The sequence below is a fragment of the Macaca nemestrina genome, chromosome 13, assembly GCF_043159975.1.
Source record: "Macaca nemestrina isolate mMacNem1 chromosome 13, mMacNem.hap1, whole genome shotgun sequence".
In the NCBI taxonomy this organism is placed as follows: Eukaryota; Metazoa; Chordata; class Mammalia; order Primates; family Cercopithecidae; genus Macaca; species Macaca nemestrina.
Genome location: NC_092137.1, coordinates 70,365,704 through 70,389,888, shown reverse-complemented (window position 1 = coordinate 70,389,888; position 24,185 = coordinate 70,365,704). Strand labels below are relative to the sequence as shown.

The 24,185-nt window shown below is 46.5% G+C and overlaps 2 protein-coding genes across 48 annotated transcripts in view; one reads left to right on the top strand and one right to left on the bottom strand.

Moving 5' to 3' along the window:
* Positions 1–1,471: 1,471 nt before the first annotated feature.
* LOC105465212 (poly(rC) binding protein 1) lies at positions 1,472–2,820 on the bottom strand. Its single transcript, XM_011713490.3, has one exon. It carries the CDS (start codon positions 2,550–2,552, stop codon positions 1,482–1,484), a length of 1,071 nt encoding a protein of 356 aa, XP_011711792.1. The 5' UTR covers positions 2,553–2,820; the 3' UTR covers positions 1,472–1,481.
* Positions 2,821–2,877: 57 nt separating this feature from the next.
* LOC105465213 (aspartic peptidase retroviral like 1) overlaps positions 2,878–24,185 on the top strand; it is a 147,433-nt gene continuing 126,125 nt past the window's right edge. For 26 of the 47 annotated variants that reach the window (XR_011611880.1, XR_011611870.1, XR_011611841.1 and 23 more), the window contains exons 1-3: positions 3,503–4,743; positions 6,577–6,725; positions 15,257–15,338. The gene's annotated coding sequence lies outside the window, so the exon portion shown is untranslated. The other 21 variants (XR_011611863.1, XR_011611868.1, XR_011611858.1 and 18 more) reach the window with 12 other exon arrangements.

The window sequence follows — 24,185 nt, the reverse complement described above, 5'->3', positions numbered from 1 at the left end:
GGGATTTGAACTACCCACTTTGGCACCTACTGGTCTATTGTTTGATACTATTGTTTCTTCTTTCCCTCATCTCAGGCTGTATTTTCTCATACTATTGTTTCCAATGTTGCCTTTGCCTAGCAGTTTTCCTTCTCATCAGGTCAGGGATAGTCCCATTGGCTGACGTGGGCGTGAGGCTGCTACGGCCTTCACAGCGGGATCTTTCTCCTCCACTGAAGACAATCAGTGGCATTCAAATCTTAAGACTCCTTTGGGGTGTTTGTTAAAAATGCAGCTCATTAGTTTTGGGGTGGGACAGAGGAATCTGCATCTTTAACACGCAGATCATTGTTAGGTTATAGTCACTGCATTGGTCTACATTCCCACCTTGTGAGGACTGACCCATTTAGGCAGGATTATTTCCTGGTATAGTGATTCTCTAAACATTGCACACAGCTGAAGAATTGGAAACTGGGCCTCTTTTGTTTCTGGATACACCACTTGGCAGGTGTAATAACATCCTCTGACAGGCTGCTTGCCACAGGTGCATGCTTGACACGTGCGTCTCGTTGGTACTATCCCCTCCCCCCTTCCCATCCCTGCTGCCCAACCAAGACCCCTCTAGTCCCACCACCACCCGGCAGCTGTTACCCTCCTCCAAGCCCCCAATCCCCCCCACCGCCCACTGCCCTCCCTTCCTTTCCCTCCCCCCAACACCCCTTCCCCAGGCTCCTCCCACTCCAGAATATTTTTTTTGTTCCTAAGTTTATCCTGTGGGGTGGGGGTGGGGGGAACTGGTTAGATGGAGAGGACGCTCTGCCATTCAGAGGTCCTACTGAGTGGGCACACCTTTTCCCCTCGAGAAAACCTTGTTTCTACCAGAGAAATGGGCATGAGGCCTCTCTCTGGAACTTGAACCCCTCTGTCCCTGGAAACATCCCAAAGCAGGCCCAGCCTGCTATGTTCCTTTGTTGGGGCACAGAGGGAATGGAATCTTACCGATAAGGTGAGAAGAGCTTCAGAGAATACCAAGGACGGGCCCACCCTTCTCCCTCCTCCCTCCAAACACCTCAGGCTAAAAGGGGAGGGAAAAAAAGGCACCAACAAAGAGTTTAAGACAGCAATTCCCAGCTTTTTCAAATATGAAGCATTTTTTAACCAATTCGTTTTTTTTAATTCTTAAATTCTTGACATTACAGAACTAAACTGAAATTTATTAACATTCCACTCTTACATTTCTTATCGACAAACAGAAATAAAATTCATGAGCCAAAAAACCCAAAACAAAACTAAAAACAGGGAAAAGCTTATAAAACTAAATATGGATCCCAGCATTAACAGCTGAACAGAGAATGTGATTTTTAAATTCTTAGCGGATGATAAAGTTGTGTAGAAACTGAACACTTACAAATTATTTAAAACCTGGAATCACTGACCAGAAATTACACAGTTGGATCATGGGAAAACAGCAGAAAGGGGTTATTGAGGGAACCTACACTGTTCTAGCTGCACCCCATGCCCTTCTCAGAGGAAAGCCTGGCATTGATTAGATACTGGGCCAGACTAATACTGGCAGCAGAGCCAGTGATAGTAACCTGCCTACCAGAGGAGCCTTCCACTGGGTTGGCAATTTTGATCTGGGCCCCGGACATCTGGCGGATCTCATTAATGTTGGCGCCTTGGCGCCCGATTATGCAGCCAATTAAGTTATTTGGAATGGTGAGTTCATGGGTGGTTTGAGTAGATGCATCCAAACTTGCCCAATAGCCTTTCACCTCTGGAGAGCTGGAGTCAATTCCGGCGAATCCGGTCCCGCCGTGCATCATGGCAAAGTGAGACTGTTGTCTTGCCACCTGGTTCAGCTTGGCCAGATCGAGCGGAGAAATGGTGTGTTGTCCTTGAATCGAGTAGGCATCTAGAGGTGGTCCCTCCAGGTCATGGGTGGCATGGGGGTAGCCCGCAGCGTCGCTGCACCGATCTTGGCCGCCCGCGCAGATGACTGGGGAGCTGGCCGGCATGGGCTGGTACGGAATGGTCATGACTCTCCCTTGCGGAGACTGGGAGAGCGTCTCCAGCATGACCAGGCAGATCTGCTTGACACACTCGGTGACAGACTGCGGCACGCCAGCGATGGTGATGGCCCGCTCGGTGGAGTTGGGCAGCATATCCCCCGCCACCTGGACCTGCGCCCCCGTACTCTCGCGGATCTCTTTGATCTTACACCCGCCTTTCCCAATCAGGGAGCCGCACTGGGTGGCCGGCACCACCAGCCTCAGGGTGACCGGGGGCCTGCTGGCCGCGGTGCTGTTGGTCATGGAGCTGTTGATATCTTCCTCCAGCTTGTCGATGATCATAGCGAAAGCCTTAAAGATGGCATTGGTGGGGCCGGTCAGAGTGATGATTCTCTCCGGACAATTCCCCTCCGAGATGTTGATCCGCGCGCCACTCTCCTCGCGGATCCTCTTAACCGACTCCCCTTTCTTCCCAATGATGCTTCCTACTTCCTTTCCATGCATAAGAAGCCGAATGGTGAGAGTCACATTTAGTCCACTTTCAGTCACACCGGCATCCATGGCGAGCGGCGGGCGGCGTTCGGGGGAGTTGGGCTCGTTACGTGGTCAAGTCTTTCGCGGCTGGCGGGGGGAGGGGAGGTGTAGGCCCAAAACTGCCGGCGCGAGGCGAGCGAGGGCCGCGGGAGCGAGCGGGAGCGGGCGGGAGGCCGCAGCGTAGTCGCAGGGGCGGGCGGCGGCGGCGGAGGGGGCGAGCGGGGCCGGGAGCGGCGGGCGGGCGGGTGGGCGAGGGCGCGGCGGTGGCGACTCCGGCGGCAGCCTCGGCGGTCTGGGCGGGGCGGGAAGCCCGCTTTCAACCCCGCGTACCCTCTGACCCCGGAAGTGCTTGCTGCGCAGGACCCCTTGAAAAAAAATGAGGACCCGTCTTTTTTAGGTCACAAGATTGCGCCAACCCTCACATGGTCCTTAAAAAAAAAACCCTTCTGACACTGCAGTAGTGAAAATCAAGCGCACTATGGGCGGAAACTGTGAGTCCGGCAAAGTTTTAAAATGATTACGTATTTTATTAAGTCTAACGGCACTGGCGGGTGACTGAAAATACTAGTGTTGTGTATGGGGGACAGACATTATTTTCCTGCCCTACATGGGGGGGGTCGTGCGAGGAACGACACGGGCAGCCCAGGTGGAAACTGCAGGCACAAGCCGGGACGCCGCGGGTTTAAAACGTGCGCGCAAGGTGACCAGGGCGCGTGCGCGAGGGTGTGGGGGGATGGGAGGGGCAGACGCCGTCTTCCGGCGGGGGAGGGGCGGCGAGGCGAGGCCTGCAGAGCGGGTGCGCGCGGGCGGGCACGTGGTGCCTTTTCGTCCCCGGCGTCCGGGCGCGCCGCATCGACCCCCACCCCGGCCCCTGCCCCCCGGCGGCGGCCGGTGGGCAGAAAGACCGAAACCCGCTCACTACCGCCTCTCGAATCGCGGCTCTGCTGTTTGCGGGGCGTGCTAGAAACATGGTCCTGGAAAGAATGGCGTCCATTTACATAATGCTTTGTTTGCGTTTCGCAAGTTTCTTTCGGTTAAAGCCACAGAAACCCCACCTCCTGCCCTTGTGTCGTTTCCACCGCGGCACCCTTTTCCGACATTAGAAACAATAGTGTGCGCCAATGGAGGCCTTGTTTATTCAGGGGATGCCGGCCAGGGCTTCAGGACGTTTCTGCGGCTTTTCCCGCGCGGCCTGGGCTCCCGCGGCTGCCTTTCGGGCCCATGGGCGCAGCCACCGCACCCGACTCTCCGGGGGCGGACCCGTGGCCCGCCATCTTGGAAGGCCTTTTTTGCAGGTTCCTCCCGCTGAGGAAGTGTCGTTTAAGACGCTGGCATACGAGTTGTGATTTCTGCCCTTTCCCCTTCCTCCTCGGGCTAAGCCAGACCAGCAAGGGCCCCGTGCACAACGTGCTTCAGAATCCCTCAGGGAAAGCGGCTAACGTGGCGCTACTCCGCCTCCCCCGTTCTTTCCACGAGGGGCGGCCGCCATGTTGCCTGAACACAAAATGGCGACACGTGGCTAGCATTCGTCGCCAACGAGAAATTGGGGTCGGCCCGAAAGCTCTGGAATGTACCCCCCTTCCTCCCCGGGGCCTTTCCCGCTCCGCGAGTTTTATAACCTAGAAAACCCCACAGGCTGGTCTGAAGCTCGGAAGCCTAATTTTAACGCGTTTCCCTCCCTTTAATTTGAAACGGGAACGCGAATAACTGTAAAATGTAGGCACAATATTTAATCTCTCGCCTTTTTAAAGCTTAACGATGAATAGGGGGCAGTATCAAGGGATAATTTGGGTCCCCACAGTACCAAAGCATTTAGAAACCTCTGCTTAATTTAAAGAATGAGATAAATTACTGCTTTTCTAGACTTCCTAGCATGGGCCGTTGTGCTGGAGAGAACGAGAAATACGAAGAGACCAGAATGCCTCTGACTTTTTCATAGGCCGGTTGGCCGGTGAATCTTACTAATAGTTTACCACAATTCAGTGTTCACTCTTAGTTTAGAAGGGACAGGCGTTTATTGTGCATTGGCCAGTGCCAGCACATCCGATGCAAGGCATTTCACCGTATTCTATCTTTAATTTTTACCATGATCCTCTGAGGTAGGTGTTCTTATCTCTTTCTCTCTTTTTTGAACAGAGGAAGACACTTAAACATAAAGATGACGTGCCTAATTCAAGGTCACAAAGTGTCGGGGATGGACCTCCAGATTTCCTTACTGGTGAGCACATTTTCCAGATTTTTCTGTAAATCAGGGTTTTGGAATTTAAATACTATTTTAAACGTTTAGGTGAGCTTGTCATTTAAATGAGCCCTTGAGGTAACCTTTGTTGTGTAGTCAGCCCCCTTTTGTGTCTGTCTGGCGGCTCCCAGCTTTTCCTGATAAGAGCTACACCTGTAACAGGCAGGCGGGCTGAAATGCTGTCTTATGCAGTGTCTGGTGAGGATAGGGAGGGGGAAATGATTCAGCCCGCCCAGAGGCTCAGGTATCTGTCGGTCTGGCCTTGTCTGTGGCACATGTGAGTCTACCTGGCTCTGGGGGAGCAAACAGTTTTCTGTATGACTCACTTGCTTCCCTCAGCTCCCCATGGGCTTGACTCTTGCCTCCCCCACCCCAGCACACCAACCAGGTAAAAATAAATTCACTCTGGCACGAAGCCTCCGTTTCTCTGCAGAGATTGACAGAGCATGACAGAGTGTTAGGTCAGTCTATGGACCCTTCAGTTGAGTGCAACACGTAGCTGGTGGGCCAAGCAACAAACGGGTGCCTGAGCAGGGCTCTGATTGTGCGGATATGAGAGGCAAAGAGAAAGGCTTTGCCTTTAACTTGCGTTACTATCAGATATATTTTCCAAAGTGGTTTCGTGTAGGCTTATATAACTCTACAAACACATTTAATAGGTACATAACAGCAACGATGACAGTTATAGCACTAGGTGCTTACTGTATGCTAGGCATTGTTCTAAGCCTTATTTTATGTCTTCAGTGTCTCACATTTTTAAAGAAAACACTGTAAGAAACAAATTTTACATTTTGACTTAAGACATTTATGCACACATGTATAACAAAATTTTTGCAAAACAATACTTGTTGCTACATGCAGTATACTTGGGTAATTTCTATTTTTTATATATAAAAAGGACATGTTATAAAGTGATTAAAAACCCATTAGTAAGTTGTGATCGCTTATGCACATTTAATCCTCACAAAACCTCCTGAAATGGGTGGTACAGAGGTACAGATTGGTGAAGGAATTTATCCAAGGTCACACAGCTATTAAGTGGTAAAGCAAGGATTTGAATTTAGGCAATCTGAGTCCAGAGACTCCATACTTAACCACTAAACTAGATGTGGTCTCTGCAGAAGGTCCTGTCTCATAGGGAGACAATAGATAAGGGAATTAAAAATATTACCAAGTGTTAGAAACTCAGGTTACAACAAAAGGACTAAATTGCATATAATCAAGGAATGTTCAACCAAAGCCTTCTGCTCTTATAAATCTAACTTATTTCTGTTCCCTAGAGAAAATTTTATCCATCAGGTTTTTCTTCCCAAGTCTACCTGCTGAAATATTTCCATAATTTCCTGTTATGTACTCCTGGGACTTAATGCACCTCCTCAGAGAAGCTTTCCCTTTCCCAACTTCCCCAGCTGTTAGCCTCCCTCCTTCCCCCAGAGTCTTACAGTTTCTCCCTTCGGTAGCCCACGTTTGGCCGTTGGTTAAATTGTAATGTGTCTTGGGGTTGATAACATGTCATATAGGAACCTTGGGTGATGCTGTGATCTGGCAAAGAGGTCACTGTACCTTGGAATCTGTGGCTCTGGGCCCTAGTCCTAGCTCTGCCCCTGACTAGCTCGAGACTTCTATAACTCATGTGTCAGGGTTTCAGTTCTCCCTTTTATAAAGCAAGAGATTAAATGATCTCTAAGGGTCTTTCTACTTATGTCCAGGGAATGATGATATTTGATGACCTTGGTTATTTATCCTTGGGGGGCGGGAGGTTTATGTAAATATTTTCTGCACTTTTGGTAAAATCTCCACTCTGTTCCTCAGACCTGCATTATCTGTGGATACCTGAGTGAATTACACACCACCCATTTTATAGATGAAGCCACTGAGACATGGAGCAACTGACTGAGTAGTCACTGTCCCACCCCTGGAGCCTCACACATGACTCGTCTCCTCTCTCTCAGTGACCACAGGTTGGTTGAGGGGTTTGACAAGGCTAAGAAGGTGAGTCAGGTTTAGACTTTGGAAGTTGAACCACAGGATTTATGCTACATTCAGAGGAATGATTGTTGCTTCCTCTTAATGTTAAGTTGGTATGTCACGTAAAACCTTTCAAAGTGATTTTGTGTTACTCGTTTAATCATCACAGACAACTTTGCCAGTAGGGTCTTATTATGCCCATTTTACAGAAGAGCCATTTTGGGATTAGAGGAGTGAAGTGACTTGCCCAAGGTTACACAGCCTGTTAGAACCTGAGCTGAACCTCTTGACTCCTAGTTATGGATTATACCTTTCCATGGCTACTGATGCTTGTCATATGGACTTTGGTGTGTAGGATAGCTTTACCTTAAACTCAAAAGGCTTTCCAGCCAGTCATTATTTTTCTGTCCCCAAAGAGCCAATGCATTTACCTTAAGTTCCTAACTCTTGTTTTAGAAAATCTCTTCCCTGTTTTCTCTGATGTTTACATTTATGAGTTTGGAAGGGGTGGGAAAGATTCCTCAGTAAGACTCAAGTTCTCTGGGAGCAGGGACCACATTTATTTTCTCTAACCTACTAGATTCAGCAAGCATACTATGGTTATTTAATTTTTTTATTTTTAATTTTTATTTATTTTTTGAGACAAGGTCTCGCTCTGTCACCCAGGCTGGAGTGTAGTGGCGCCATCATAGCTCACTTCCACCTCTGTCCCCCGGGCTGAAGCAGTCCTCCCACCTCTACCTCCTCAGTAACTGGGACTACAAATGTGTACCCACCATGCCGGCTAATTTTTAAATTAAATTAAATTACGTTAATTTATGTATTTATTTATTTTTGAGACGGAGTTTCGCTCTTGTTGCCCAGGCTGGAGTGCAGTGGCATGATCCTGGCTCACTGCAATCTCTGCCTCCCAGGTTCAAGCGATTCTCTTGCGTCAGCCTCTTGAGTAGCTGGGATTACAGGCATGTACCACCACGCCCGGCTAATTTTGTATTTTTAGTAGAGGCGGGGTTTCTCCTTGTTGGTCAGGCTGGCCTCGAACTCCTGACCTAAGGTGATCCACCCACCTTGGCCTCCCAAAGTTTTGGGATTACAGGCATGAGCCACCATGCCCGGCTTAATTTTTTAATTTTTATTTTTAGTAGAGATGAGGTCTTGCTATGTTGCTCAGGTTGGCTTTGAATTCGTGAGCTCAAGTGATACTTCTACCTCAGCCTCCCAAAGTCCTAGGATTTCCTGTGTGAGTCACCATGCCTGGCCTATAGCTATTTAAAGTCGCCGTACTGGTCCGTACTGGCTAAGTGCTGTGGATGAGGTGGTGAGGCAGATAGACTACCTGAGGTCAGGAGTTCAAGACCAGCCTGGCTAACATGGCAAAACCGTGTCTCTATTAAAAATACAGAAAAAGGCTGGGCACGGTGGCTCAAGCCTGTAATCCCAGCACTTTGGGAGGCCGAGACGGGCAGATCACGAGGTCAGGAGATCGAGACCATCCTGGCTAACACGGTGAAACTCCGTCTCTACTAAAAAATACAAAAAACTAGCCGGGCGTGGTGGTGGGCACCTGTAGTCCCAGCTACTCGGGAGGCTGAGGCAGGAGAATGGCATAAACTCGGGAGGCGGAGCTTGCAGTGAGCTAAGATCTGGCCACTGCACCCCAGCCTGGGCGACAGAGCAAGACTCCGTCTCAAAAAAAAAAAAAAAAAAAAAAAAAAAAAAATTAGCTGGGTGTGGTGGTATGTGCCTGTAATCCCAACTATTTGGGAGGCTGAGGCATGTGAATGTGAACCTGGGAGGTAGAGGTTGCAGTGAGCTGAGATGGTGCCACTGTACTCTAGCCCGGGCGAAAGAGTGAGACTCTGTCTCAAAAAAAAAAAAAAAAATTTTTTTTGCCCTACTAACATGTAGCTTTTTTTTTTTTTTTTAAGTGGTTTCCTTTTTTCTCCCCCTTAAGATTTATCTTTCTATTTATTTTTTTTAAAGTAGTAGTAGTCTGGACACGGTGGTTCACACCTGTCATCCCAGCATTTTGGGAGGCTGAGGCAGGAGGATCACTTGAGTCCAGGTGTTGGAGACCAGCCTGGGCAACATGGTGAGACCCTGTCTCTACAAAAAAATAAAAAAATTAACTGGGTGTGGTTGCGTGCATCTGTAGTCCCAGCTACTTGCAAGGCTGAGGTGGGAGAATCACTTGAGCCTACGAGTCAGAGGCTGCAGTGAGCCATGATCATGTAGCTGCACTCCAGTCCGAACAACAGATTGAGACCCTATCTGAAAAAAGAAAATAAGAGTAAATTGAGAGAGCCTTTTCTCTGTTACTTTCTAGGTTACTACAGCTAAAAATACATCATCTTAAAAATTTTTTTTTTTTTTTTTGAGATGGAGTCTTGCTCTGTCACCCAGGCTGGAATGCAGTGGCGTGATCTTGACTCACTGCAAGCTCCACCTCCCAGGTTCACGCCATTCTCCTGCCTCAGCCTCCCGAGTAGCTGGGACTACAGGCGCCCACCACCGTGCCTGGCTAAGTTTTTGAAGTTTTAGTAGAGACAGGGTTTCACCGTGTTAGCCAGGATGGTCTCGATCTCGTGACATCATGATCTGCCTGCCTAAGCCTCCCAAAGTGCTAGGATTACAGGCGTGAGCCACCACGCCTGGCCTTTTTTTTTTTTTTTTTTTTTTTTTTTATTATTTTTAGTAGAGACGGGGTTTCACCATGTTAGCCAGGATAGTCTCGATCTCCTGACCTCGTGATCCACCCGCCTCGGCCTCCCAAAGTGCTGGGATTACAGGCTTGAGCCACGGCGCCCGGCCTTTTTTTTTTTTTTAAAGGCAGAGTCTCGCTCTGTCGCCAGGATGGAGTGCAGTGCAGTGGCGCAATCTCGGCTCACTGCAGCCTCTGCTTCCCGGGTTCAAGTGATTCTCCTGTCTCAGCCTCCCAAGTAGCGGGACTACAGGCGTGTGCCACCATGCCTGGCTAATTTTTGTATTTTTAGTAGAGATGGGGTTTCACCGTGTTAGCCAGGATGGAAAATTTTTTTTTTCTTTTTTTTTTTTTGAGACGGAGTCTCGCTCTGTCTCCCAGGCTGGACTGCAGTGGCCGGATCTCAGCTCACTGCAAGCTCCGCCTCCTGGGTTTACGCCATTCTCCTGCCTCAGCCTCCCGAGTAGCTGGGACTACAGGCGCCCACCACCTCGCCCGGCTAGTTTTTTGTATTTTTTAGTAGAGATGGGGTTTCACCGTGTTGGCCAGGATGGTCTCGATCTCCTGACCTCGTGATCCGCCCGTCTCGGCCTCCCAAAGTGCTGGGATTACAGGCTGGAGCCACCGTGCCCGGCGAAAATTTTTTTATATGGAAAGGAGTGCTTTATTTCTCATAAGTAAATGCCAGGCTGGGAAGTGTAGCCTCCAGCCAGAAGCCAGAAACAGGCACTTCCAAGCAATATGTTTTACCCATTTTGTAGATAATAACAGTTTGACCTCATGTGGTAGTGACCCTGCACTGCTGTTAGGAGATCACTTCTTGGTTCTCTGAGAAATGTAAGAAGTGTGTTGGGGTTGGTATAGCTGGGTGTGGTGGCTCACACGTGTAATCCCTCCACTTTGGGCAGCTGAGGCAGGAGGATTGTTTGAGCCTATGAATTCAAGACCAGCCTGGGCAACGTAGGGAGACCCTGTCTCTACCAAAATAATTATCCCAGCTACTGGGCAGGTTGAGGCAAGGAGTTTCAAACTAGCAGACTGCAAGGTGGAGGACAGGGAAGGGTATTCCAGGCAGAGGAAACAAAGGCCTGAAGTCAAAGAGAGCACAGTCCATTCAGAAGTTGTAGTCATTTCAGGAAGATATGAATGAAGGATGTTTATATTATCCAGTTTTTGGTGATTATTATTTTGCTACTTCAGTAGTGTAGATTATTGAGATTTGACTATACTTGCTAGAGCACAGAAAGTTAAAGGCCTTATTTTATAGCAATAATTCTCTTTTAAGGCGAAGACATCAGAAATTATACTTAAGGTCTACAGATTCTTTTTTTTTTTTTTTTTTCCTGAGCCAGTGTCTCGCTCTGTCACCCAGGTTGGAGTGCAGTGGCAAGATCTCGGCTCACTGCCAGCTCCGCCTCCTGGGCTCATGCCATTCTCCTGCGTCAGCCTCCTGAGTAGCTGGGACTACAGGTGTCCACCACCACGCCCGGCTAATGTTTTGTATTTTTAGTAGAGATAAGGTTTCACTGCGTTAGCTAGGATGGTCTCCATCTGACCTCGTGATCCGCCCGCCTGGGCCTCCCAAAGTGCTGAGATTACAGGTGTGAGCCACCATGCCCGGCCATCTATCTAGAGCTTCTAAGGAGAAAATGTAAATTAAACCTAACTTTGAGTTAGCAAATGATGGATAACTCTCTGTCCCATAAAAGAAAGAAGGGGTAGGCCGAGCACTGTGGCTCACACCTGTAATCCCAGCACTTTGGGAGGCCAAAGTGGGCAGATCACCTGAGGTCAGGAGTTCAAGATCAGCCTGGCCAACATGGTGAAACCCTGTCTCTACTAAAAATACAAAGATTATCTGGGTGTGGTGGCACATGCCTGTAATCCGAGCTACTTAGGGGGCTGAGGCAGAACAATCCTTGAACCCGGAAGGCAGAGGTTGATCGTGCTATTGCACTCCAGCCTAGGCAAAAGAGTGAAACTCTGTCTCAAAAAAAAAAAAAAAAAAAAAAAAAAAAAGGCAGGACACAGTGCACAGTGTACTACTTCTTTCTCATCTAACTTTTGAATCTTACTGTGTTTTGCTTTGTTTCTGAGGAGGGGTATGTGTGGAAATTTAGGGTCTTTGTTAAACTGGTTAGGAGATTTGAGTTAGGGAAGAGAGAAAGGAGTTCAAGAATGATTGCTACTTTATGCAAAACAACAAAAAAAATACATTTAAATAACTTGTTTCTCTGATCCCACTTACTAAGCACAAGCAAGACTTAGGGATTTTTGTCTCAGAGAGTTACTTCAACCAGACAAAGCATTTGTTCAACATTATTCACTGTGTAATATTCGTTGTGTCCCGATTAAGAGCATTGATTTTTGCTTTTTGCTTTTCGTATTTCTAAGACACGGATATAGCTGAATTAAATAGAAACCTTCTGTGTGTTCGTTGGATAGTGCTGGGATTTTTTTTTTTTTTTTTGAGACGGAGTCCCGCTCTGTCGCCCAGGCTGGAGTGCAGTGGCCAGATCTCAGCTCACTGCAAGCTCCGCCTCCCGGGTTCACGCCATTCTCCTGTCTCAGGCTCCCGAGTAGCTGGGACTACAGGCGCCCGCCACCTCGCCCGGCTAGTTTTTTTTTTTTTGTATTTTTTAGTAGAGACGGGGTTGCACCATGTTAGCCAGGATGGTCTCGATCTCCTGACCTCGTGATCCACCCGTCTCAGCCTCCCAAAGTGCTGGGATTACAGGCTGGAGCCACCGTGCCCAGCCAGTGCTGGGATTTTTATGTGGATTAAAAGAGAAGAAAAGTGTTATGTGTGGAATAGGAAAGAACAAGCTTAGAAAATGTATGTAGAGTTAGTGGTCATTTCTCACCCATTTTTATTCTTTTTTTTTTTTTTTTTTTTTTTTTTGAGACGGAGTCTCGCTCTGTCGCCCAGGCTGGAGTGCAGTGGCGCGATCTCGGCTCACTGCAAGCTCCGCCTCCCGGGTTCACGCCATTCTCCTGCCTCAGCCTCCCGAGTAGCTGGGACTACAGGCGCCCACAACCGCGCCCGGCTAATTTTTTGTATTTTTAGTAGAGACGGGGTTTCACCGTGGTCTCGATCTCCTGACCTTGTGATCCGCCCGCCTCGGCCTCCCAAAGTGCTGGGATTACAGGCGTGAGCCACCGCGCCCGGCCCCATTTTTATTCTTGATGTCTCAGTAGCATTTGACAGTCTGTTGCGCCCTAGCTTCACTTGTCTTCCAGGACGTCACTCCCTTGTTACTGTTCCTGCCTCACTGGTTCCTCCTTCTCAACTTTTTTTTTTCTTATTCTTCATCTCCTCAGCCTCCATTTATGGAGTACTCAGAGCAATCCTTGGATCCCTTCTCTGTCTACACTCTTTTCCTAGGTGCTCTCTTTCAAGACTTTATTTTATTTATTTATTTTTTTAGAGACGGAGTCTTGCTCTGTCACCCAGGCTGGAGTGCAGTGGCCGGATCTCAGCTCACTGCAAGCTCCTTCTCTCGGGTTCACGCCATTCTCCTGCCTCAGCCTCCTGAGTAGCTGGGACTACAGGCACCCGTCACTTTGCCCGGCTAGTTTTTTGTATTTTTTAGTAGAGATGGGGTTTCACCGTGTTAGCCGGGATGGTCTCGATCTCCTGACCTCGTGATCCGCCCGTCTCGGCCTCCCAAAGTGCTGGGATTACAGGCTTGAGCCACCGCGCCCGGCCGACTTTATTTTTTAGAGACAGATACTCTGTTGCCCAGGCTGGAGTGCAGTGGTATGATCATAGTTGACTGTAGCCTTTGATTCCTGGTCTCAAGAAATCCTCCCACCCCTCCTCAGTCGCTAGTACTACAGGTACCTATCACCATGCCTGGCTAATTTATTATTTTTTTGTAGAGAGAGGGTCTCACTATGTTGCTCAGGCTGGACTTGATTAAGACTTTAAATGCCGTTATTCCCTGACAATTCGTGAGTTTACATTATTAGCTTGAATGTCTTTCCCTGAACTCAAGACTTATATCCAACTATTCACTGGATATCTCCACTTGGGTGTCTAATAGTCTATTGAACTTATTAAAAAACTTCAGAACATCTCCTCTCAAATCTGCATTTCTGGAAGGTCCTCCCCATCTCAGAGTTGCTATTCATCTGTGTATTGAATATATAGAGAGTCTGCCTTAACTCTTGTTTTTTCATTCTCCTCATCCATTTCACCAGCAGGTCCTGTCAACTTCACCTTAAAATATATCCAGTATTTAAACACTTCCCACCACCTGCCCTGCTGCCACTGGAATAGCTTTCTAAATGATCTTCCTCCTTTTGCTCTTTGCCCCCTAAATCTAATTTTAACAGTGACCAGAATAATTCTCTTAAGTATGTATTAGATCAAGTCACTGCTTTGCTGAAAACTGTCACCTGGGTGCCCAGATTAAAATCCCACCTGGATTAAAAGGTAGTGTCCCTATCATGGTCTACAAGACCATATAGGATCCACACTACCGTCTCCCAGTGCTCTGACTTCATACCACTTCCCCTTGTGCTATAGCCACACTGGTCTCCTTTGCAGTTGCTCCAGCATGCCATGCCTTGGGGCATTTGTAGTTGTTTTTTCTGCCAGGAACATCATTTTTCCAGATGTCAGTATGGCCTTCTCCCTTATCTCCTTCAGGTTTCTGCTCAACTGTCATTTAATCAGTGAAATATACCTTAACTGCCTTATTTAAAATAAAAGCTATCTCTCTGCATTCTGCTTTCTCTGCTCCCCTTCCCTGTTTTACTTTTCTGCATAGTGCTTGCTATTTGACATACTGTTCATTCATTCATTGTTCATTATTTGGCAAGTACTTATTGAGTGCTGTCTGCTGCGTGCCAGGCATTGTGTTCTAGGGACTCTCTACCATAGTTTATTACATGTCACCACCCACTAGAATGTAAATTTCATGATGGTTAGGGTTTTGTTTTGCTCATTGCTATAGCCCCACTCCTAGAACAGTGCCTTTGACATAGGAGCTGAATGAATAAATTTATTTAATTTTTTGTTTTTTGAGACAGAGTCTCGTTCTGTCCCCCAGGCGGGAGTGCAGTGGCGCGATCTCGGTTCACTGCCACTTCTACCTTCCAGGTTCAAGTGATTCTCCTGCCTCAGCCTCCTGAGTAGCTGGGATTACAGGCGTGTGCCACCACGCCTGGCTAATTTTTGTATTTTTAGTAGAGACGGGGTTTCACCCTGTTGGCCAGGCTGGTCTCAAACTCCTGATCTCGTGATCCGCCTACCTCGGCCTCCAAAAGTGCTGGGATTACAGGCGTGAGCCACCGCGCCCGGCTAATTTATTTAATTTTTATTTTTTATTTTTTGAGACAGAGTTTCACTCTTGTTGCCCAGGCTGGAGTGCAGTGGCGTCGTCTCAGCTCACTGCAACCTCTGCCTCCTGGCTTCAAGTGAGTCTCCTGCCTCAGCCTCCTGTGTAGCTGGGACAACAGGTGGACACCACCATGCCCAGCTAATATTTTGTATTTTTAGTAGTAGAGACGGGGTTTCATCACGTTGGCCAGGCTGGTCTCGAACTGCTGACCTTGGGTGATCTGCCCTCCTCGGCCTCCCCAAGTGCTGGGATTACAAGCGTGAGCCACTGTGCCCGGCCGACAGTTTCTTTTTAAAGTAAATATTATTTATCTCTGCTTTATTTTGGAAAAAAAAAAAGTTTTATAATAAGTGTATGCTTTTTTTTTTTCCAATGAGAGTAATAAAGGTTTTACTTTTAAAAACAAAGACTTTAGAATATTGCTTTTTATAGAGTAACATGTTTCTAATAAATATTTCCCTTTTTCTCCATCCAGTTACTTATCCTGTATTACATGAGGGAAATGAAACAAAAAGACTACAGCCCCACTCCCAGCTACTCCGTGAGGTGGTAGCTAGGTAAGAAAACAACCCTTTCCTTTTAGATGAAATTGGAACTTAGGAGGTAGTAATCTTTGGGAGAGGCTTAAAGGGATTGATAATGATGATAAAAAATAATAGTAATGGCCATTTTTGATGAACCAGGCACTGTGCTAAGCACTTTATGTTGGTTGCCATCTTCTAACAACCATATGATTGTTGTACTATGAGAAGTAGAGCCAGTGTAGTGTAGGAGTAAGGAGCATAGACTTTGGAGTTGGACCTCTTGCTTTGACACCTGAGTTTTGCCAGTATCTGATTGTGTGGCCTTGAACAAGAAAACTATGCCTCATTTGTACAGATAGTCCCTGACTTACAGTGGTTCGACTTACAATTTTCAACTTTACGATGGTGCAAAAGCCATATACGTTAATTAGAAACTGCACTTGAAATTCTGAATTTTGATCTTTTCCTGGCCTAGTGTCACATGGTATGATATATTCTCATGATGCTGGGCTGCACCAACAAGCTGCAGCTCCCAGTCAGCCATGCAATCATGAAGGCAACCAATATTGCACACTGTACTGTTTTTAATAAATTACATGAGATATTCAGGTTTATAATAGGTATTGTATTAGATGATTTTGCCGAGCTAGAGGCTAATGAATATAAGTGTTCTGAGCATATTTAAGATAGACTTGGCTAAGCTATGATGTTTGGTAGGCTAAGTATATTAATTGTGTTTTTGACTTACGGTATTCGGGATGTAACTCATCATAAGTCAAGGAGCATCTGTATCTGTACAGTGAGGATAATGATAATACCTACCTCCTAAGATGTTGGTGACAGTTAAATGACATAAACTATGTAAAGTGCTTAGCATAGTGCTTGGCACATAGAAAGTGCTTACCAAATGTCAGCTGTTATCATAAAAATTAAAATAGTTGTTATTCTCATTTAAAAGATGGATGAACAAAGGCTTAGAGAAATAAGGTAAATCAAGTAATTTGCCTAGGTCACACAGTATATAAATGATGGAACTAGTTTGCACCCAGGCAGTCAAACTCCAGAGCTTTTGCTATTAACCATTATGCTGCATCACCTTAGTAGGTTGAGAGGAAGACTGGGCAAAAACTGCATCTTGTCAAACTTGAGTGTAGGGGTAAAGGTCAGGCTTGAGTTCTGACTTACCTAACCTGCATTGTGATCTTAAGGATCTTATCAGTGTAGCATGTGCCTTGATTATTCTCTGAATTGATTCTTCCCTAGATCCAAAGACATGAATGATAGGTTAGTTATATTCTTCTGCTGAGGGTTTGGGTGTTTTCTGGGCCAGGAAATGGAGCTTAACAAACACCTGTGTCTCAGTGCTTTTTGGACCAGAAGTAAGAGCTTGTCCAGCCTCTCATGCTATTATGCTTGTTTATTTTCTCACGTGACTGGTAATGATGAGTAGTAGAACAGCGTACACATTGAGAATTCTCTTTTTTTTTCTTTGAGACGGAGTTTCGCTCTTGTTGCCCAGGCTGGAGTGCAATGGCGTGACACTGGCTCACCGCAACCTCCGCCTCCCAGGTTCAGGCACTTCTCCTGCCTCAGCATCCCAAGTAGCTGAGATTACAGGCATGTGACACCATGCCCGGCTAATTTTGTGTTTTTACTAGAGATGGGGTTTCTCGATGTGCCTCAGGCCGGTCTTGAACTCGCAGCCTTAGGTGAGCCGCCTGCCTCAGACTCCCAAAGTGCTGGGATTACAGGCATTGAGCCACTGTGCCCGGCCACACATTGAGAATTTTCTACATGCTATGTGCTCTACACGAATTATCTCATTTAATCCTTAAAAATAACCTCATGGTGACCTTTATCCCTGTTTTATAGAGTTGAAGAGAGGTTAGAAAACTTGCTTCAAGTTGTGCAGTTAATAAGTAGTAGAGCAGGGATTTAAATAAGGCAGTCCGACCTGAGTTCATGCTTGCGTTTTTTTTGTTGAGATGGAGTCTTGCTCTGTGGCCAGGCTGGAGTGCAGTGGTACGATCTTGACTCACCGCAACCACCTCCGTCTCCTGGGTTCAAGCAATTGTCCTGCCTCAGCCTCCTGTGTAGCTGGGACTACAGGCACGTGCCAGCATGCCCAGCTAGTTTTTGTATTTTTTAGTAGAGATGGGGCTTCACCATGTTGGCCAGGATGCTCGATCTCTTGACCTCGTGATCCGCCCCCCTTGGCCTCCCAAAGTGCTAGGATTGCAGGCATGAGGCACTGCGTCCAGCCCCAAGTTCATGCTCTAACCTCTGCACTCTACTGCCTGTAGTCTTTTCTTACCTCTGTTAAGTAGGTAGTGTGGACTGTGTGGTTTAGGAGTAGTAGGGCCAGTTCTGTTTTTCTCATATGAAAAATGGGAAGATTTTGACCACTGGAGCAGGAATAACGAGGACTATGATCTTGTCTTGGCTCTGCCACCAACTTGCCATATTTAGGATTTCACTTTTTTTAGTTTTATGGTGCTCATTTATTAAACAAAGGGGTTGCGACCAGGCGCGGTGGCTCATGCCTGTAATCCCAGTACTTTGGGAGGCTGAGGTGGGTGGATCACGAGGCCAGAAGTTTCAGACCAGCCTGGCCAATATGGTGAAACCCTGTCTCTACTAAAAATACAAAAAAAAGGCCGGGTGTTGTGGCGTGCGCCGGTAGTCCCAGCTACTCGGGAGGCTGAGGCAGGAGAATCACGTGAAACCAGGAGGTGAAGGTTGCAGTGAGTCGAGATTGTGCCACTGCACTCCAGCCTGGGCGACAGAGCAAGACTCTGTCTCCAAAAAAAACAAAAACAAAAACAAAAAAACAAAAACAAAGGAGTTGCTCTAGATGGCTTCTGAGGTCTCTTTGAACTCTGATGTCCTGTAATTGATCATAGGAAGTAAGAGTAACACGTGTTTAGCTCCTTGAGTTTGGGGCAGTGGTATTTGTGAGTTCTTTTTTTTTTTTTTGGAAACAGAGTTTCTGTCGCCCAGGCTGGAGTGCAGTGGCACGATCTCGGCTCACTGCAAGCTCTACCTCCTGGGTTCACGCCATTCTGCCTTAGCCTCCTGAGTAGCTGGGACTACAGGCGCCCACCACCATGCCCGGCTAATTTTTTTGTATTTTTAGTAGAGACGGGGTTTCACCACGTTAGCCAGGATGGTCTGGATCTCCTGACCTCGTGATCCGCCTGTCTCAGCCTCCCATAGTGCTGGGATTACAGGCGTGAGTCACCACGCCCAGCTGTGAGTTCTTAGAGAGTCTGCCTTGTGCAGGGAAGATGCCAGATTCTAGGGCAAGGGATGAGCCGTCTCCCTGAAGAAGGTAGATCTAGGTTCTTTTTTGAGGCTGGTTGCCAAGGGAACCCAGCCTCTGGCCAGCAACAGCCAGGAATGCTTTGGTTGAGGCTTGGGTACACATAATGAAAACAAGCCGCACATTTAGGTTTCATTCCTTGCCTTTCTCCCATTTCTACCTTTTCTTTTTCTTTCCTTTTTAAGCTGCTAGTTTTAAACACGTTCGTGTGTCAGACACTGTTTTAAGTACTTAACATTAAGTATCGTATCATTTAATCTTCACAGTAATCTTACGAAATAGGTACTCCTATTCTAAACTAGAGTTAAGTAATTTGTCCAGATTTACTCAAGAGAAAGTAGTATCAAACCTGTACTTTTAGCTACTAAGTTGTACTACCTGGTTGGATCTTTAAATAGAAGGAGGACTTCTTATTTATTAGTGGTTTTTGTTTTGTTTTATTTTTATTTGGAATAAAAACTCTTGGAGCTAGAGCCTTTGAAGTAATTTAATGCAGTCTCCTTGTCTCCAGCTTGCCATCCAGTTACAGGAATGCTTTCTTTTTTTTTTTTTTTTTTTTTTTTGTTGAGACGGAGTCTCGCTGTGTCGCCCAGGCTGGGGTGCAGTGGCGCCATCTCGGCTCACTGCAAGCTCCGCCTCCCGGGTTCACGCCATTCTCCTGCCTCAGCCTCCGAGTAGCTGGGACTACAGGCGCCTGCCACCACGCCTGGCTAGTTTTTTGTATTTTTAGTAGAGATGGGGTTTCACCATGTTAGCCAGGGATGGTCTCGATCTCCTGACCTCGTGATCCACCCGCCTCGGCCTCCCAAAGTGCTGGGATTACAGGCTTGAGCCACCACGCCCGGCCCTACAGGAATGCTTTCTATCATTCTCCTGACAAATGATCTTTCAAGTTCTCTTTGAATACCTCCATTAATAGGGGAGCTCATCACTTCTTGAGGATATTATTGTTGAAAAGCTCTCATTGGTAGAAATATAATAATACTTTTTTGAGACAGGGTCTTGCTCTGTCTCACAGGCCAGAGTGCAGTGTTGGATTACAGCTCACTGAAGCCTCAGCCTCCGTAGCGCAAGTGATCCTCCCCCTCAGCTTCCCCCGAGTAGCTGGGAATACAGGCACATGCCACCATGCCCAGCTGTTGTTTTTTTTTTTTTCTTTTTTTTTTTTCTTCTTTTTGTTTGTAGAGGCAGGGTTTCACTATATTGTTCAGACTGGTCTCGAATTCCTGGGGTCAAGTGATCCTTCTGCCTTGACCTCCTAAAGTACTGGGATTATAGGCATGAGCCACCATGCCCAGCAAAAATTATTTATTTTATTTTATTTTTATTTTATTTTTGAGACAGAATCTTGCTCTGTTACCCAGGATGGAGTACAGTGGCACAATCTTGGCTCACTGCAACCTCTGCCTCCCGAGTTCAAGTGATTCTGCTGCCTCAGCCTCCCCAGTAGCTGGGAGTACAGGCACCTGACATCATGCCTGGCTAATTTTTAAATTTTCAGTAGGGACAGGGTTTCACCATGTTGACTAGGTTGGTCTCAAACTCCTGACCTCAAATGATCCTCCCGCCTCTGCCTCCCAAAGTGCTGGGATTACTGGTGTGAGCCACTGTGCCCGGCCACCTGGTCTTTTTCTATTTTTAAGAGACAGAGTCTTGCTATTTCACCCAGGCCAAAGTGCAGTGGTGTGATCATAGCTTACTGTAGCCTTGAACTCCTGGGCTGAAGTGATCCTCCTGCCTCAATCTTCTGAGTAGTTGGGACTACCGTGTGCCACCATACCAGGCTAATTCTAAAAATTTTCTGTAGAGGCTAGGTGCAGTGGCTCATGCCTGTAATCCCAGCACTTTGGGAGGCCGAGGTGGGTGGATCACTTGAGTCCAGGAGTCTGAGATCAGACTGGCCAATGTGGCGAAACCCCATCTCTACTAAAAATAAAAAAGTTCGTTGGGCATGGTGGTTCACATCTGTAATCCTACCTACTTGGGAGGCCGAAACACGAGAATTGCTTGAACCCAGGAGGCAGAGGTAGCAGTGAGCCGAGATCGTGCCACTGCACTCCAGCCTGGGCAACAGAGCAGGACTCTTTCTTATAAAAAAAAAAAAAAAGAAAAATTTCTGTAGATATTGGGTCTTGCTATGTTGCCTGGGTTGGTCTTGGACTCCTGACCTCAATCAGTCCTCCTGCCTTGGCCTCCCAAAGTGCTGGGATTACAGACATGAGCCACTGCGCCCTGCTGAAAATTATTTCTTATTTTGAATTGAAATCTAATCGAGATTTCTCATTAATTTTTATTTTTATTTATGTTTGAGATGGAGTCCCACTCTGTCGCCCACGCTGGAGTGCAGTGGCATGATATTGGCTCACTGCAGCTTCCACCTCCTGGGTTCAAGTGATTCTCCTGCCTTGGCCTCCTGAGTAGTTGGGATTACAGGTGTGTGCCACCACTCCTGGCTAATTTTTGTATTTTTAGTAGAGATGGGATTTCACCATGTTGGCCAGGCTGGTCCCGAACTCCTCACCTCAGGTGATCCTCCCACCTCAGCCTCCCAAAATGCTGGGATTACAGGCGTAATTTTACCACTGTGCCCGGCCTAATTTTAGACCAGTACCCCAGAACTATACAGAATAAATATAATACATTTTCCGCATGCCAACTTGTGAACCCTTGAAGACAGTCTTCCTATGTATAAGACATATTTGCAGTTTATCCTAATATCTAAACTTTCTTTCAATTCAGATCAGTCTGCACAAAAGGAATTTCTACCTCTCCCTACTTTGTAAATGCAGCCTGACAAATTTGTGCTTCACTTAGGATTATTTAGTTAGAAGGTGGGTATGCTTTCCCTTCCTCCTTGAAGAATGAATAAATGTTGACCTAAGTTTACAATTGTCTATGAGTTTGGAGGGTTTACAGTCTCCTACTCTTGTAATCATTAGGTGGTCAGGCTGCTGCCCTGCTGCATACACCATCAGAGCTCACAAAATGGCTGGAAGTTTATCCGGGCACTTGACAAACTGCATTTACTTCATCAGGCCACTAGGTGATGAACAACTCACAAACCCAGACTGCCAAGGACTGTGGTGTACAGGGCAGTTTCTGCTTATACTTGGAAAGGCCTTTTGAAGTTATCTGATCCAAACTCATTAAAAGTTTTTTGTTGGAGAGGGGAAACATATGTTTTTTATATAGTTTGTCTTTCCTAGCTTTGTTACAGTTAAATATTAATTGGCTGGGACATTTTTTTTTTTGATACGAAGTCTCACTCTGTCATCCAGGCTGGTGTGCAAGGGCGCAATCTCGGCTCACTGCAACCTCCGCCTCTTGAGTTCAAGTGATTCTCCTGCCTCAGCCTCCTACAGGTGTGTGCCACCATGCCCAGCTAATTTTTGTATTTTATTTTTTTAGTAGAGACAGGATTTCACCATGTTAGGCTGGTATCGAGCTACTGACTTCGTGATCGTCCGCCTTGGCCTCCTAAAGTGGTGGGATTATAGGCGTGAGCCACCGCTCCCAGTCAAGTAGGACATTTCTTTGAGTGATTTTCTTAGAAGTGGGGCATGGGTGGTACTTTCAAAGTCTTTTAATGTCCAATTTCTTTTTAACCTTTGTGTATGAATGATATTGTGGTTAGGTTTAGAATTCTTGGAATACTGGTCCTAGTCTCGACAGAGTCTTAAGTAGCTTTCCAGTGTTTTGAGTTTCTAGTGATACAGATGAGAAGTCCAGTGGGATTTTTTTTCCTTGTAAGTAATAATCTGTTCTCTTGTTCTGGAAGTTTGTGAATTTTTATTTATACTTAGAATTTCCTGTGGTATGCTTCCTGTATGTCTTTTTGTTTTGTTTTGTTTTTTTTGAGATGGAGTCTTGTTCATGTCGCCCAGTCCGGAGTGCAGTGGCACGATCCCGACTCTTTGCAACCTCTGCCTCCTGGGTTCAAGCGATTCTTCTGCCTCAGCCTCCTGAGTAGCTGGGATTACAGATGCTTGCCACCACGCCTGGCTAATTTTTGTATTTTTAATAGAGATGAGGTTTTGCCGTGTTGGCCAGGCTGAGGTGTATGCCTTTTAAAAATAACCCTTGTTGGCACTCGATGAGCCTTTTAGACTTAAGAACTTAAAGTCTTTTTTCAGTTCGAGGTTGTTTTATTGCTTCCCTTTCTTTTGTTTCCAACCTCTTTACTTTATAGATGAGGAAATTGAAATTGAGCTCAGAAAGGTGAAGTGACTTGTCCAAGGTCATATAGCTAGTTACAGATGAACCTCAAGCAAATAACCTGACTCCTTTGATGAACTAGACTTTTGTGTATTGAATATTACTCCATTGAGAGGGCCATTATGAACAACTTGGAAACTTTTTAGTGAGACAGGAATTTTGCGAAGGCTTTGAGGGGAGATGAAGAATGAGGAAGGGATAAAATTCATTATGTGTGGCCCATTTGAAGGGCTAAAGAATTCGCACGTTCCCTGCGTCCCAGTTATTGGAGCTACCCCAAAGCTCTAAAATGTAATAAAACCAGGAAGTTGCTTGAGCACTTGGAGAGTTAGATTTTTAGTAGTCAGGAGTTGGATAAATGTGGTCATGCCCTATTGTAAATATCAGAAAACATAAATGGCATTTGAAGGCTTGGAGACAGATATCATAAACCATGTCTTATCAGTGGTCTGGTTTCTGTTTTGAGTTCCAACCTGGGACGCTTCTGCTGGGAACCACCTGTTCCTGGCTCTGTTGATCTTTGGATTTCCCCAGCCCTTTAGTCCCTTTCAGTTTTGAAATGAAACCTACTCCAGAGGGCGAGGTCAGGTATGAAGAGGACTTTGACAGCTCACCTTGGGTTGTTTTTTTTTCCCCAGAGCTATCTAGTATGTGACTGTGTGAGGTGTCAGGACCAGCAGGCTGTGATATAGATTAATTGATGGTGAATCAGCTGTTGGGTAAGGTCTGGGCTGTGTCATTTTTTGGGTAACCAGGAAAACATGACCAAGTACATTGTCTTTCACCTACAGAAAGTTGAAACTTAAGGGTACAATCACCAGAAAGCTGCCCATGATCATCTCTGCCTTTGGTTTACTGACGAAGGAAAAGCTTTTTTTTTTTTTTTTTTTTTTTTTTTCAGAGACAAGAGTTTTGCTCTTGTTGCCCAGGCTGGAGTGCAATGGCACAATCTCTACTCACTGCAGCCTCCACCTCCTGGGTTCAAGCGATTCTCCTGCCTCAGCCTCCCAGTAGCTGGGATTACAGGCATGCAACACCACGACTGGGTAATTTTGTTTTTTTTTTTTTTGGTAGAGACGGGTTTTCTCCATTTTGGTCAGGCTGGTCTTGAACTCCCGACCTCAGTCAGGTGATTCACCCGCCTCGGCCTCCCAGAGTGTTGGGATTACAGGCATGAGCCACTGTGCCTGGCCGAAGGAAAGGCTTTAATTTGCCTTCATCTTGCCTCATTTGTAGATCTTCCTTACCTCCTTTCTATTTACATCTGTAGCTTCGTTCTGCTGCTCTAGCTACTAAACCTTTACTAATGTGCCTTTTGGAATTGCTGCTTTGGAATTGACTCC

What these genes read in the sequence shown, in the direction of transcription:
- LOC105465212 (XM_011713490.3), bottom strand. Translation starts at nt 2,552, where the DNA reads ATGGATGCCGGTGTGACTGAAAGTGGACTAAATGTGACTCTCACCATT.